Raw genomic sequence first — 13,378 nt, 5'->3', positions numbered from 1 at the left:
ACCAGGGCACATACCCTAGAGGCCTCTGGACCTGGGACCATCATTTCTGAAGCTTATAGCTTGTACAGGGTAGAGAATTGACGGGGGTTTGGGAGAAGGCAGCAAGGCTGGGGTGGGTAGGTAGAGAGCTGAAAAGAGATCAAAAGGTCTATAAAGATCTGTCAAACTTTAAAATGCAAATCCTGTTGTGACTCGGTAGAGACCAAATCTTTCATTATCACCTTTCTGAAAAGGGCTTGAGGGGTGGGGGGTGGGAAGGTTCATTAGTCTTTCCCTTCATGGAGTGTTTTGGTTTGTTGTGGTGTGGTTTTGTGGCCAAGCCTGGGTATGTGATAAATCTTTTATTCAACTCTGCCTTGGAAACATGGGTAGAGTTAAGAAACTAACAGCATATGGTTTTCTTTATGAGTAGACCATGAGTTCCTCAAGGAAAGGAAACTAACCCTTATGATAGCTCCTATAGTTTGCAAGACTCTTGGCATAGAGTATTTGCTTCTTGAATGGATGGAAGGTGTGGCGGGGGTCGGGGGTGGATGGATGAATGTTAATTCTGAGCATAGTAAGTCATCTTCACTGGCTGACAACTTAGTTCTCAGGGGTCTCCTTGCTCTATCCTTTACCGGGAGCCATGATAGGAGCAATCCTCATGATGGTCAGCTGTGGCCCTCTGAGAAACTCTGCAATCTCTTCCAATGGCCAAGGGTCTGTGCAGTCCAATCACTTAGGCAGAGTATGCTGCACAGCAGCTTTGCCTTACTGCTGGTCCTAAAGAGGTAGCCTCCTAAGTTCCACAGTTGGCAATTTATTTCTGGAGAGAGTGTGGAATTCCAGGCAAATCCCACAGAGGAGATCTTCAAGAGTAAGTGGGCCAATAATTATCTAGCACTCACTGTGTGCCAGTCTCGATCCATCTTGCCCCTACCACAACCACGGCCAGAATGAGAAAGAAGAAACCTCAGTGCCTTGCTTTCTCTTTCCTCCTTTCCTCTTCTCTTGCCCGCGTTATTTTCTCATAAAACTATACTTGTAAGTAAAGAGTGAGGTTTTTTTCCCAGAAAAAAGTATCTAGCAAATGTCCCTCTCTGGAATGCCCTAAAACACATGTCATTAATGACTCCTCCCTGGATAAACTCACTGATTCTCTAAGTCTCATCCAAGACCTGACAAGTCTTACCCTCCCACTAACTGGCATCCACAATAAAAGGCTCCTATCAAGCTTCTCAGCTCTAGGAGGCCCTATAAGGACCACCTGGATCTTCACCGACCACTCTCTTCTACATTCTGGTGCCCTCTGATACACTTCCCTTCTCTCAGCACTTACTGTATTTGTTATCTCAAGAATAAGTAAGTCTGGCATCACAGCTAAGTTATAAACATCTTGAAGGGAAGGAGCAGATGTTTTCCCGTATAGTCGGCAGTATGCCTATCCCAGGACTAAATCCATCTTAAGAATTCAATAAAAAATTGCAGCATGTTCGTGGTCAAAGCATGGGCTTTGTCTTTAGATAGATTTGGGTTGAAAAGCTAACTTTATGGCTGGGCGCGGTGGCTCACGCCTGTAATCCCAGCACTTTGGAAGGCCGAGGCAGGCGGATCACGAGGTCAGGAAATCAAGACCATCCTGGCTAACATGGTGAAACCCCATCTCTATTAAAAATATAAAAATTAGCTGGGTGTGGTGGTGGGCGCCTGTAGTCCCAGCTACCTGGGAGGCTGAGGCAGAAGAATGGCGTGAACCTGGGAGGCGGAGCTTGCAGTGAGCCAAGATCGCACCACTGCACTCCAGCCTGGGCAACAGACTGAGACTCCACCTCAAAAAAAAAAAGAAAAGTTAACTCTATTCATTGAACAAGTATGTATTAAATGCATACTACATGTTAGGCATTGTTCAAAGCTCTGGGAATATAACAAAGAGTAGAGCAAAGTTTATTCTCTTGTGCTGTTACTCTAGTGATAGGAGACAAAGAGAAAAAATCTAGTAAGTTGAAAAGAAAATAATACAGGGTGAGACACAAGTGTAAAGGAGTGGTGGCAGAAGTGGGAGGTGGCTACTTAGCTAACATGATCACAGAAGGACTAGCCAAGAAGCTAAGACCCGGGTGGTGATAAAGAGCTTACCATCCAGAGGTCTGTGGGAAGTCCACACAGAGTGGGCAGCAAGGGCAGGAGCCACAGTGTAGAGTGAGCTTAGTGTGTTTAAGGAAAGAAAGCAAGCCATGTGCCAAGGGCCAGGGGAGCAAGGGGAAGCAACAGAGGGTGAGGTGAGGGAGACAGGTAACCACAGCTGCTGAGGAGGCTGGGATTTAGAGGGTGATGAGAAGCCATGGGATGCTTTTACACAGGGGGTGGTTAGAATATGATTTGAGTTTTCAATAATCTCGCTGGTATGTGCACAACAGAAAGGCACAAGCGTTTTGAAGCAGGAAGATCAATTGGAAGGCTGTTTAGTAGTTCCTGCAAGACGGTACTTGCCCTTTGGAGGTAGCACTGCTACTCCAAAGGCAACTGGGAGATTTGTGTAGTAAGTGTGACCTCAGGCATGTTGCTTTCCTTCCCTGGACTGATTTCAAGAGAAGAAAAAATGTACTTAACATGATCTGCACAGGGCCTGGCTCATTGCAGGTACTGGGCAAAGGTGATTCAACTAAGACATGAACACTAAAAAGGAGACACTCTTACCTCATGCACCACTAAGAACGTGCAGATGGCCTAGTCCTCAGAGGACTCATCCCTGCGGTTAGAGCTTGGGTAATAAAATGACTGGAATTCTGCCTCTCCCCCTCATCTTCATTCCTTCCTCACATATGAAAACCCCCAGCCTCCTACAATGTTGACTTTAATAGTTATTTTATTTATTTATTTATTTGAGATGGAGTTTTGTCCTTGTTGCCCAGGCTGGAGTGCAATGGCGTGATCTCAGCTCACCGCAACCTCTGCCTCCCGGGTTCAAGCGATTCTCCTGCCTCAGCCTCCGGAGTAGCTGGGATTACAGGCATGTGCCACCATGCCTGGCTAATTTTTTGTATTTTTAGTAGAGACGGGGTTTTTCCATATTGGTCAGGCTGGTCTTGAACCCCCAATCTCAGGTGATCCGCCCACCTCAGCCTCCCAAAGTGGTGGGATTACAGGCGTGAGCCACCATGCCCAGTCTAATAGTTATTTTTTAATTCTGAAAATTAAAATAAATTCTGTGATAATTTCCTGAGTGTTCACAAGACAGCTTTTCTGGAACTCTGAACTACTCTTATTTACTAGTCAGTTTTCTAGAAATCGTTATCAGTAGAGGTTATTGCATCTCTCTGATGAGTGGGTTCTTTAAAAGTGCCACAGACTCAGAGAGATGTGGGGTTCACAGAAAAAGTCTTAACTTTTTCCAAAGAAACAAAGAGTGGAGAGACAGTGATGGAACTTTGGAGTTAGAGTAGCTCTGAGTTAAAATCTTGGTCCTGCTGTTTACTAGATGTTAACCTTGGATAAGTTCCTTAACTTCTCTTAGCCTCAAATGCAAATAGGGGATAACAGTGCTTGCCTCTCAGTAATTTTTTTTCTTTTTTTTTTTTTTTGACACTGAGTCTCATTCTGTCACCCAGGCTGGAATGCATGATCTTGGCTCACTGCAACCTCCACCTCCCGGATTCAAGGGATTCTCCTGCCTCAGCCTCCCGAGTAGCTGGAATTACAGTCACCTGCCACCACGCCCAGCAAATTTTTGTATTTTTAGTAGAGACAGGGTTTCACCATTTTGGTCAGGCTGGTCTTGAACTCCTGACCTCAAGTGATCTGCCCGCCTCAGCCTCCCAAAGTCCTGAGATTACAGGCATGAGCCACCACACTTGACCCTCTTAGTTTTTGTGGGGCATAGATGAGAAATTTTAACAATTAGGTGTGTGGCACATAAACATTTAATATACATCGTTTGTCTTTTCCCAAGATTCACTAATGCTTTGCATAACAGACTTTTGAAACTGTATAAGCTCACTTATATTGATTAGTGCCCAATGAGCTTTGTCTCTTTTTTCTTCATAAGTAGACAATTCCCTTCTCAAAAAATTATACACATTATAATGGAACACATCTTAAAGACATCAGTAATGCTACATTTATATATTGATATATGTTTCATATATATATTGATATGTATCCTCAAATGTGATTGAGAGTGAAGACAGAAGGAAGTGAAGCCAGGGGAGGTTTGCCCAGTGTAGCTAGTCTCTATCAGAACCAAGACACTTTCTCAGACCAGGGACTCTCAGGTTTAAGAAAATGTCCTTCGGTTTGTTTCAGAAGATGTAGACCTGGTTGTACCCAGTCCTTTGACACCTCCCATAGAACTATCCCAGCTGTGAAGCTGTGGGGCCTTCACAGCGCCTAGTCTGTGTTTGGACAATTATGTAACATAAGGCTTCTGACATCTGGCATTCAGTTAGCATTTTCAGTTTAATAAAAATGTAAATGTTAGCAATAATTACATCAGAGCAGTTACTGTAACCAGCATTGCTTGAGAACTAAAAGGCAAAGGGACTTGTAGTCTCCCCTCACCTGGGTGTTTCATAAATCACTTTCTCACTTTCAGATCGAAAGCATTTATTAAAGAACAGCCATTTCTAACTTCACGCACAGAAAGGCAGGTATCAGTTGGGTGGTAGATGAAGATTTAACTTATGATGATGCAAACACTATAGAATCTTTTCATTAGGTCTTTGATCAGATAATTCTAAATATACAAGCAGTTTTTACCATTTTGGGAGGTTATTTTCCTTTTTGGGTCTTGGAACAGAATAATGCTGAGGAAACTCAGACACTTAATCCTTATTAAAGTTCTTTGGTGCTTACAAAAGGAATTCTTCTACACATTAGCAAAGTATTCATTCTGCCCACAGAAGGGTCAGCCTACTTTGCTGATGACTCTCCCCTCCACTGCCAAGCAGGCAACTTAGTGAATTTATCTGGCCTGGGGCTAACTAAACTATCTATTTTGAAATCATCAAAAAGAGTCCCACCGTTTTGGACAATTGATGGGGCTGACTCTGCAGCATGTCAGTTTACAGGCAATGTGGCAAGTTCCTGAAAGAGGCTAATGCAAGCTGTTAGCTGAGCCTGATAAAAGCTTTGCTTGGCTAAGAAGGTGATAAACATTGCCACGTTAATACATAGATGAAAGGAGACTGCCTTCAGTAATACTATTTAAGCTGTTTTACCCTAAGTGCTACCAGCAGAACAGGAACAGCAGTTGATTTAGACTCTTCACCTTCAGAAAGCAAGCATCTTGGCAGGGCATCTTAAGGTGGCTAAAGGCGACTAGGTATCAAGCTAATCCACCCAGTTAGATTTGGTCTCTCTCCACAGAGAAATTTAGAACTAGGACCCTGAAATCACCACCAGTCAATCAGCACCCATTCACTTAACACTTTCTTTTTTCTTTTGTTGAGACAGTTTCGTTCTTCTTGCCCAGGCTACAGTGAAATGGCACAGTCTCAGCTCACTGCAACCTCCGCCTCCCGGGTTCAAGTGATTCTCTTGTCTCAGTCTCCCAAGTAGCTGGGATTACAGGTGCCCACCACCACGCCCGGCTAATTTTTGTATTTTTTGTAGAGATGTTGGCCAGGTTGGTCTCGAACTCCTGATCTCAGGCAATCGCCTGTCTCGGCCTCCCAAAGTGCTGAGATTATAGGTGTGAGCCCCCATGCCCGGCCTCACTGGACACTTTCTGTGCCAATCCCTCTGCTGGGTGCTATAGATTCAGAAGTACAATATGGTTTCTCTGCCCTGAGAATGTTCATAGTCTGGTGTGGACAACAAAAAAATGTAACCCAACACCAAACTATAGACAGGTAATATTTTAGAAGTCTATGGGGACTAGCAGCGATCCAGAGAAGCAACAGAAGCCTTTTTTAGAGAAGACCATGTTTACACTGAATCTCCATGGGTAAATAAAACAGTTGGTGAGGCAGAAGAGTCAAACCCTGGGCAGGGATCTGGGGGGGAAGTGAACAGAAATGATTTGATTACTGTGCTCAAAGAGATCTTAGTCTTATCCGAGGGAGAGATAGAAGCATTTTTAAACAAGGAATATTGTGCCTCCTACATGGTAGGCATCAGCTAGTACTTGTGGAACGAATGAATGAATGTGATAAATACTATGATGAATGTATGGGTAATTTCTTTGGGGACACATATAGAGCAATTAATTCGGCTTGGGATTAGAAAGTTATGACATGTGAGCTGGTCCTTAACAGATGAGGTTTATCTAGCTTTAGCAGCAAGCATTTCAGGCAGACATCCGTGTAGGGAATAACAAATGGTCTTAGGTGGCTAGAGCCAAGGTTCATGACTATGAATGCATGAAGCTGAAAAGACAAGTTGGGGCCAGGCTGCCTCAGCCTTGTGAGCCATGCTGAAGTACAAAGACCAGATTCTGCAAGGTTAAGTGCAGCCACTGCTGGTACAGGCTCCATGGCTGGCGGGTTGTGCAGAATTGTCATTCATGCATCTAGCAGTTACTGTGCCAAACACTGTTCCAGAATTCTGTGAACAGAAAGGACTTAATCCCTGGCCTCATCAAGTCTGCATTCTAGTTTGGGAAACAATGAAAAAAAACAAAACCCTAAACTCAACATTTATAATGTCAGGAGATAAAAAGATTAGGACTCTGAGATGATATCTGAGTCACTGAATGATGTGTGGAAACATAAATACAGAGAATCGTTTTCACTCACGAATTAGGAGATCTGAGTTCTAGTCCCAGCTTTAACCTTTTCTAGTTGAGTGACCTAGAAAAATTTTAAACTTACTGGGCCTCCAGCTGGCTGTTATACATAGAAAAGCCTAAGAACCTTGCTCAAAGTGGGTGCTCAAAAATGTGATAGGTGATCAGATGAATATTAGTTACCAAATTATATTTAAGCAAGCACATTTTTTTTCCCAGTAGCTCAAATGCCACATTAGGATCCCTTGTGTGATGATGCTAGAGTTGCCTTCTTCTGAAAACACATCTCCCACCCTCACACTGCCTCCTGCTAGCGTTACTGTGTCCACATGTTTTACCAAAAGGCAGTGCTTGGCTGCATTCAATTTGAATCCAAAATCTGATAGTGCTCTTTCCAAATGATAGTACCGGGCACAGCTACCATTGACTGAGTCTGTACAATGTGTCAATGGTGGCAGCGACTTGACAGATACCAAAACAACCTTATAGGATACCATTGATCACTGTATCCCCAGGGCCCAGCACAATGCCTGTCACATAAACATTTGAATAAATGAGTCTCAGAAAAGTTAGAAAATGTCTCCAGGGTCTCAGAGAAAATCTGTTAGCCGAAAAGAATCTGAAGCTAGGTATGCCTGACAAGATCGCTCAAGCCATGCTACCCAAAAGGAAAAAGTACAGTCCTCATTATAAAATCTAGAAGATGGAGATTATATATTTTTTAATTTAAATTTTAATTTTTTTGAGACACTTTTTCACCCATCCTGGAGTGCAGTGGCACCATCTCAGCTCACTGCAACCGCTGCCTCCTAGGTTCAAGTGATTCTCCTGCCTCAGCCTCCTGAGTAGCTGGGAGTACAGATGCACGCCACCAGGCCCCACTGATTTTTGTATTTTTAGTAGAGATGGCGTTTTGCCATGTTGGCCCGGTTGGTCTTGAACTCCTGGCCTCAAGCAATCCACCCAACTCAGCCTCCCAGAGTGCTGGGATTACAGGCATGAGCCACCATGCATCACCCGATAGAGATTTTATACAGAAAAAAAAAATCTAAAAGAAAAACCGCCAAGAACTTAAGATTGATTACACAAAGCCCAAAGTAGTTAGGCCAGAGCAGGGCCTTAGGATGGAGCCATCAGAAAGAAACCAATTACAGGATCCTAGCAGCTGGAGGCAGATCTTTGGCAGAGTATTTCAAAGGGAAGCAAGGCATCCTCAACAAGACAATGAAGTGGTTAGCAAATACGTAAGCAGCAACTTGTAAAATTTGATAAACAAGCGGTAACGTGACCACACCAAGGAACAATAACATGGAATGCTTTAAAAAGAATTGGTATAACGTGGACAATGAAAACAGAGAACTTGAGGAGGAGGACGTATAATTTTACACTTACGCCTGTTTAGCTGTATCAGCAGTCCCCAACCTTTCCGGCACCAAGGACTACTTTCATGGAAAACAATTTTTTTATGGACAATGCGGGTGAGATGGCTATGGGATGAAACTGTTCCACCTCGTATCATCAGACATTAGATTCTCAGTAGGAGTGCGCAAACTAGATCCTTGCATGCGTAGTTCACAATAAGGGTTCGTGCTCCTATGAGAATCTAATGCCACTGCTGATCTGACAGGAGGCAGAGCTCAGGCGGTGATTCTTGCTTGCATGCTGCTCACCACCTGCTGTGCAGGCCAGTTCCTGACAGGTCATGGACTGGTACCTGTCCACAGCCTGGGGACACCTGAGCTATATAGCAAAATGAACCTAGACTGGCCACTCCCAACTAATTGTTATTTTCATCTCATACAATCTCAAGAATGCCTCTAGATATTTTATTTACCTAGTCTAGATGGTCCTAAACTATCACAGCCACGATTGAACAAATCAGAATAAGCAGAACCTTGGAAATATGTTTTAGCAACGATTTTTTTCTCTCTGAATATACAAAACATTGCAATACAGTCCTTAAAAAGCTGTTGAGACGATACAAGGTTTGTAAAGAATCTAGTTGAATGCTTAGCACACAGTAGCTAATACACATTAGTTTTTTCCCCTTCCTCATTCTGGAATTGGGATTGTTTCCACTTTTTGGCTATTATGAATAATGACGATATGGACATTTGTGCACAGGTTTTCATGTGGATGTATGTTTTCATTTCTCTTGGGTATATATCTGGGAGTGGAACTGCTGGATATTAACTCTACATTTAACCATTTGAATACCAGACTTTTTCCCAAGTGGCTGCCCCATTTTACATTCCTACCAGCATGTTATGAGAATTCCAATTTCTCCACATCCTCATCAATACTAGTTATTATCTTTTTGATCGCAGACATTCTATTGGGCGTCTTGTGGCTTTGATTTGCAATTTCCTGATGACTAATAGTACTGAACAATTTTAAATGTGCTTATTGGCCATTTGTATTTCTTCTTTGGAGAAATGCCTGCTATTTTGCCCATTTTGAAGTTGTTTTTTTATAATTGAGTTATGAGTTCTTTATATACATCCCTCTAAGATACAAGTCCCTTACCACATTTATGATTTGCAAATATTTTCTCCCATCCTGTAAGCTGTCTTTTCACTTTCTTGATGGTGTCATTTCAAACAAGTTTTTAGTTTTGATGAAGTCCAGTTTGTGTATTTTCTTTTGTTGCCTATGTTTTGGGTATATTTAAGAAATCCTTGCCTAATCCAAAGTCACAAAGACTTATGTCTATGTTTTCTTCTGTTTTATAGCTGTAGCTCTTACATTTAGGTCCTTGATCCATTTTAAGTTACTTTTTAAATATCATGTGAAGTAGGAATCAAATGTCATTCTTTTTTACATAGATATCCAATAGATCCAGAAGACAGTTGGTTCAAAGACAGTTTTGTTTTCCCATTGAATTGTCTTGGCACTCTGGTTTAAAATCAACTGACCATAAATGTGAGGGCTTTTTTCTGAACTCTCAATTCTATGCCATTGATCTATGTTGACCTATACGTCTACCTTTATACCAGTACAACACATTCTTCATTACTGTAGTTTATATACTTAAAATCAGGAAGGGTGAGTCATTCAAATTTTTTCAAGATTCTTCTTGTGTTTCTGAAATTTCCATATGAATTTTATAATCAGCAAAGAAACCAGCTGGAATTAATAGGAATTACATTTAACCTGTAGATCAGTTTGGGCAGTATTGTCGTCTTATGTCTTCTGATTCATCAACATGGAATGTATTTCCATTTATTTAGAGGTGTACAGAAATACAGTTAAGGCTGGGTATGGTGGCTCACACCTGTAATCCCAGCACTCTGGGAGGCCAAGATGGGTGGATCCTTGAGGCCAGGAGTTCATGACTAGCCTGACCAACATGGGAAAATACCATCTCTACTAAAAATACTAAAAATTAGCCAGGCATGGTGGCACACACCTGTAATTCCTGCTACTCAGGTGGCTGAGGCACGAGAATCGTGTGAACCTGGGAGGCAGAGGCTGCAGTGAGCCAAGACGGCGCCACTACACCCCAGTCTTGACAACAGAGTGAGACTCCGTCTCAAAAAACAAACAAACACAAACAAAATGCAATGATCATTGCACAATTGGTCTTGTATTCTACAACCTTGATGAACTCATTTTATCAGTTTTAATAGTTTTCTAGTGGATTTCTTAGAATTTTTGATACATACAATCTTGTCATCTGCAGAGACAATTTTCCTCTTCAATCTGGATACCGCTCTAGAATTTTTGAGTGCGACCTAAATTAATGCAAGATTTAATATTTGGTGGTATTAAAGTCAATATTGCATAGATTTAAAACAAAAGGGGGAAAAGTGCTACAGAAGGAAAAAATAGAAAAATAAAAAAATTAGCAGGCAAGAAAACTGATTCCCACAGGATTATTAGTTAGCTATGTGATCCTGGGCAAGTTTCTAATCCTTTTGGATTAGAAATACATTTGATTTTCCAAATCTTCTTCCACTTGATATATGTGTGAACTTCTGGGCTTTGCTCAGTTTATTCAGCCATTACAAGCATGATTTTTACTAAACATACTGACATCTTCTCTCCTTTTCTCTTTTTGCCCCTCAAAAAAGAGACTAAGACACCAAAAGTGGAAGAGCACACTAAAGGTAGCTTCACACTGAGGGAGAATATAACTCTCAGGAAAGAGTTATAATGGAAGACTTGCAAGGCCTTCCAAGGTGGAAGAGCACACTAAAGGTATCTTCACACTTAGGGAGAAAATAACTCTTAGGAAAGAGAGTTATAACGGAAGACCTTGCAAGGCCTTAAAAGAATGCAGAGAAGTATAAAGAATTATCCTCTTGGGAACAAGCTGGAATATAAATACTTTAGAGGCTTGTGGAAGAAAAAGTAAAAATGAACAAAGAGATGAAGCATTTACTCTGTCAAGTACTATACCAATATTTTAAAACCACAATTAAAGAATAATAAGGACATAATAATGACATGCATTATCAGAAGTTTTCAATACAGAGGATCTTTTAAAACCCGAGTTTTAGGTGACATTTTTAAAATCACAATTTTGATTAAAATGGTGTTTCATGACATAGAGAACATTAAAATTTTTACCACACATGAACTAGATACCTTCCCTCTGTCTCTGCTATTAACTAAAATAATAAGTTATACTTAAGTGTTTTAAAGTTCCTTTCAAGTGCTTTGGAATCTTAGTTTTAATCTCTGGCGTAAAGGAAGAGGACTATCCAAACAAGTAACAGAGTTGGTTTCTTTCTTATGACATTGTAGAGAACTCAAAGAACTTTTTGCTGAATCTGGGAAACAGCTTTCTTCATTTTCAGCTGTTTTATAAGATCTGACACACTGTTCACTTTCTTTAATATGTATCTTAGGGCTACCCAACTTGTTGTGGCCACTTTCTTTGAACTGGGATGTATTTTGCTTTTGAGAACTGTGCTTCATTCTTTGAGTTGTGTACTTAGCTCTCCCAAACACTGGGGCACTTTGTTCATCAGAGGAATGTCTGTTAAGGCAAACACTCTTCTTCATTAAAATTTTCTGAGTGGTTTGCATATCAACTTTTCTACTATGATCTAAAGCAGTATTTGGTGGTCTAACATTGCAGGTCTTTACTACTGTGTTACTGATAGAATAAGGTACAGAAGTATTGACTTTATAGTTTTCCTGAAGCAGCTGGTCTCCTTTTAGAACTTTAGAGTCTCTGGATTCATTTTGCAAGGGAATTCCTGGAAGATCCTTTGAAAGATGTGATGTACAATCAGAACCACTGTTAGCAATATAAGGTTCTTTTACACTAAGTATGGACAAAGTTTTCAGGTTGACATCTGGTTGTAGACTATCCTGAGGATATGATGATTTTATAAATATTCGTTCCTTTAAAGGCAAATCCTGAAGACATAAATCAGTAATGCCAGAAAGTAGATGCTCTTCAGGACTAATCCTATCAGAATCCTCATCCAACACTTTCTTTATGTTTGCAGTATACCTTTCTGATTCACATGACAGTTGTTCTGGGATATTTTCAAAGCCACCAGGGATGGCTGATAGCTCTGATTCAACTTCTGATTTTAAACCGTGAGAAAAAGTATTCCTTTGAATAGCTGGAGAATTACTAAAAGATGTACCTTCCCAGTCAATAGTGCTCAAGTGTAGATCAGCAATCACAGATATATTATGAGATGAGGTACTGGGTTGACTAGATTCTGAAATCAGAGACTTACTGACAGCTTTAATCTGTATAGCCAAAGGTCTTGGAAAAGACATGAACTGTTCTTGTACATTCAAACACGGAGTAGTTTTAGGTAAAAGCAAGCTATTCAACGAGGCAGATATAGATTCCTGTGGTAATGCAGAATCAGGGGAAATCCCCAACTTTAACTTGGAATTCTGCTTACGAAAGATTTCACATGTGGGTTTTAAAGTCATGTGTGACTGAAAGCTCATTACTTCATCTGGTTCTGGCAAATTATTTTCTTTAGGCTTAATACCTGGGAAAAAAAAAACCATAATCAGCATTTATTTTCTTTGCTTTAACTTGGGTAAAAACAAATAAATAAACAGTTCAGAGAGAAATCTATATGAATTTTTTTGGCTTTTTTTGGTCTCAGTGCATTCCTAGATTATAAAATATTTCCCTCTGAAAATAATTGAGCTGTTTTCCTCACTGAGTTCTGGGAAATGAAGAAAATGTATTTAAAACCCGAATATGCTATAAACAGTAGCTGCTGACCAATTGGTCAGTATAACTATTATTATTAACACTTGGTTAAGTTAGTAGACAGAGCAGAATGTTTTATTCCTGGCTTTTCAGCTTTAAAAGAAAGTATGTGAAGACAAGGAAGAATACAATTCTTGACTCTTGATTTTATAGATTTTTCAGTAAAATTTAGACAGAGTAGATTCAAACAGAAGAGGTGGCTCTTCTATAACATTTGCATGTGGCATAAATAGCTATCAAACCCAAAACTTACATTTTTGTTTCTTCCCTTTAATTTCTAACTTTTGTTTTTGGTAAATAGCAACGATCTCAGGATATGCTGCTTCAAACAATGATTCTTCTTCTATTGTTAGCAGAGCAAATTCTCCATGTTGTTTATCTTCCATAGCATAATGTTCTAAAAGATTAAAAATACAGCAAAGCATCCTTAATTACACACTTTTTAAAAATCCAATTGGCCAGGCTTGGTGGCT

The 13,378-nt window shown here is 40.6% G+C and overlaps 1 protein-coding gene across 12 annotated transcripts in view; it reads right to left on the bottom strand.

The window, feature by feature from the left end:
• Positions 1-4,418: 4,418 nt before the first annotated feature.
• GEN1 (GEN1 Holliday junction 5' flap endonuclease) overlaps positions 4,419-13,378 on the bottom strand; it is a 35,482-nt gene continuing 26,522 nt past the window's right edge. For all 12 annotated transcript variants that reach the window (XM_007971408.3, XM_038006596.2, XM_007971396.3 and 9 more), the window contains 2 exons: positions 13,159-13,302; positions 4,419-12,675 (listed from right to left, as the gene is read on the bottom strand). In XM_007971408.3, coding sequence (XP_007969599.3) covers positions 11,360-12,675; positions 13,159-13,302 — 1,460 coding nt within the window. In that variant the 3' untranslated portion in view covers positions 4,419-11,359. The remainder of the gene's footprint in view (positions 12,676-13,158; positions 13,303-13,378) is intronic.

The sequence above is a fragment of the Chlorocebus sabaeus genome, chromosome 14 (genome assembly GCF_047675955.1).
Source record: "Chlorocebus sabaeus isolate Y175 chromosome 14, mChlSab1.0.hap1, whole genome shotgun sequence".
Lineage (NCBI taxonomy): Eukaryota > Metazoa > Chordata > Mammalia > Primates > Cercopithecidae > Chlorocebus > Chlorocebus sabaeus.
This window is presented reverse-complemented; position numbering and strand designations above follow the sequence as displayed.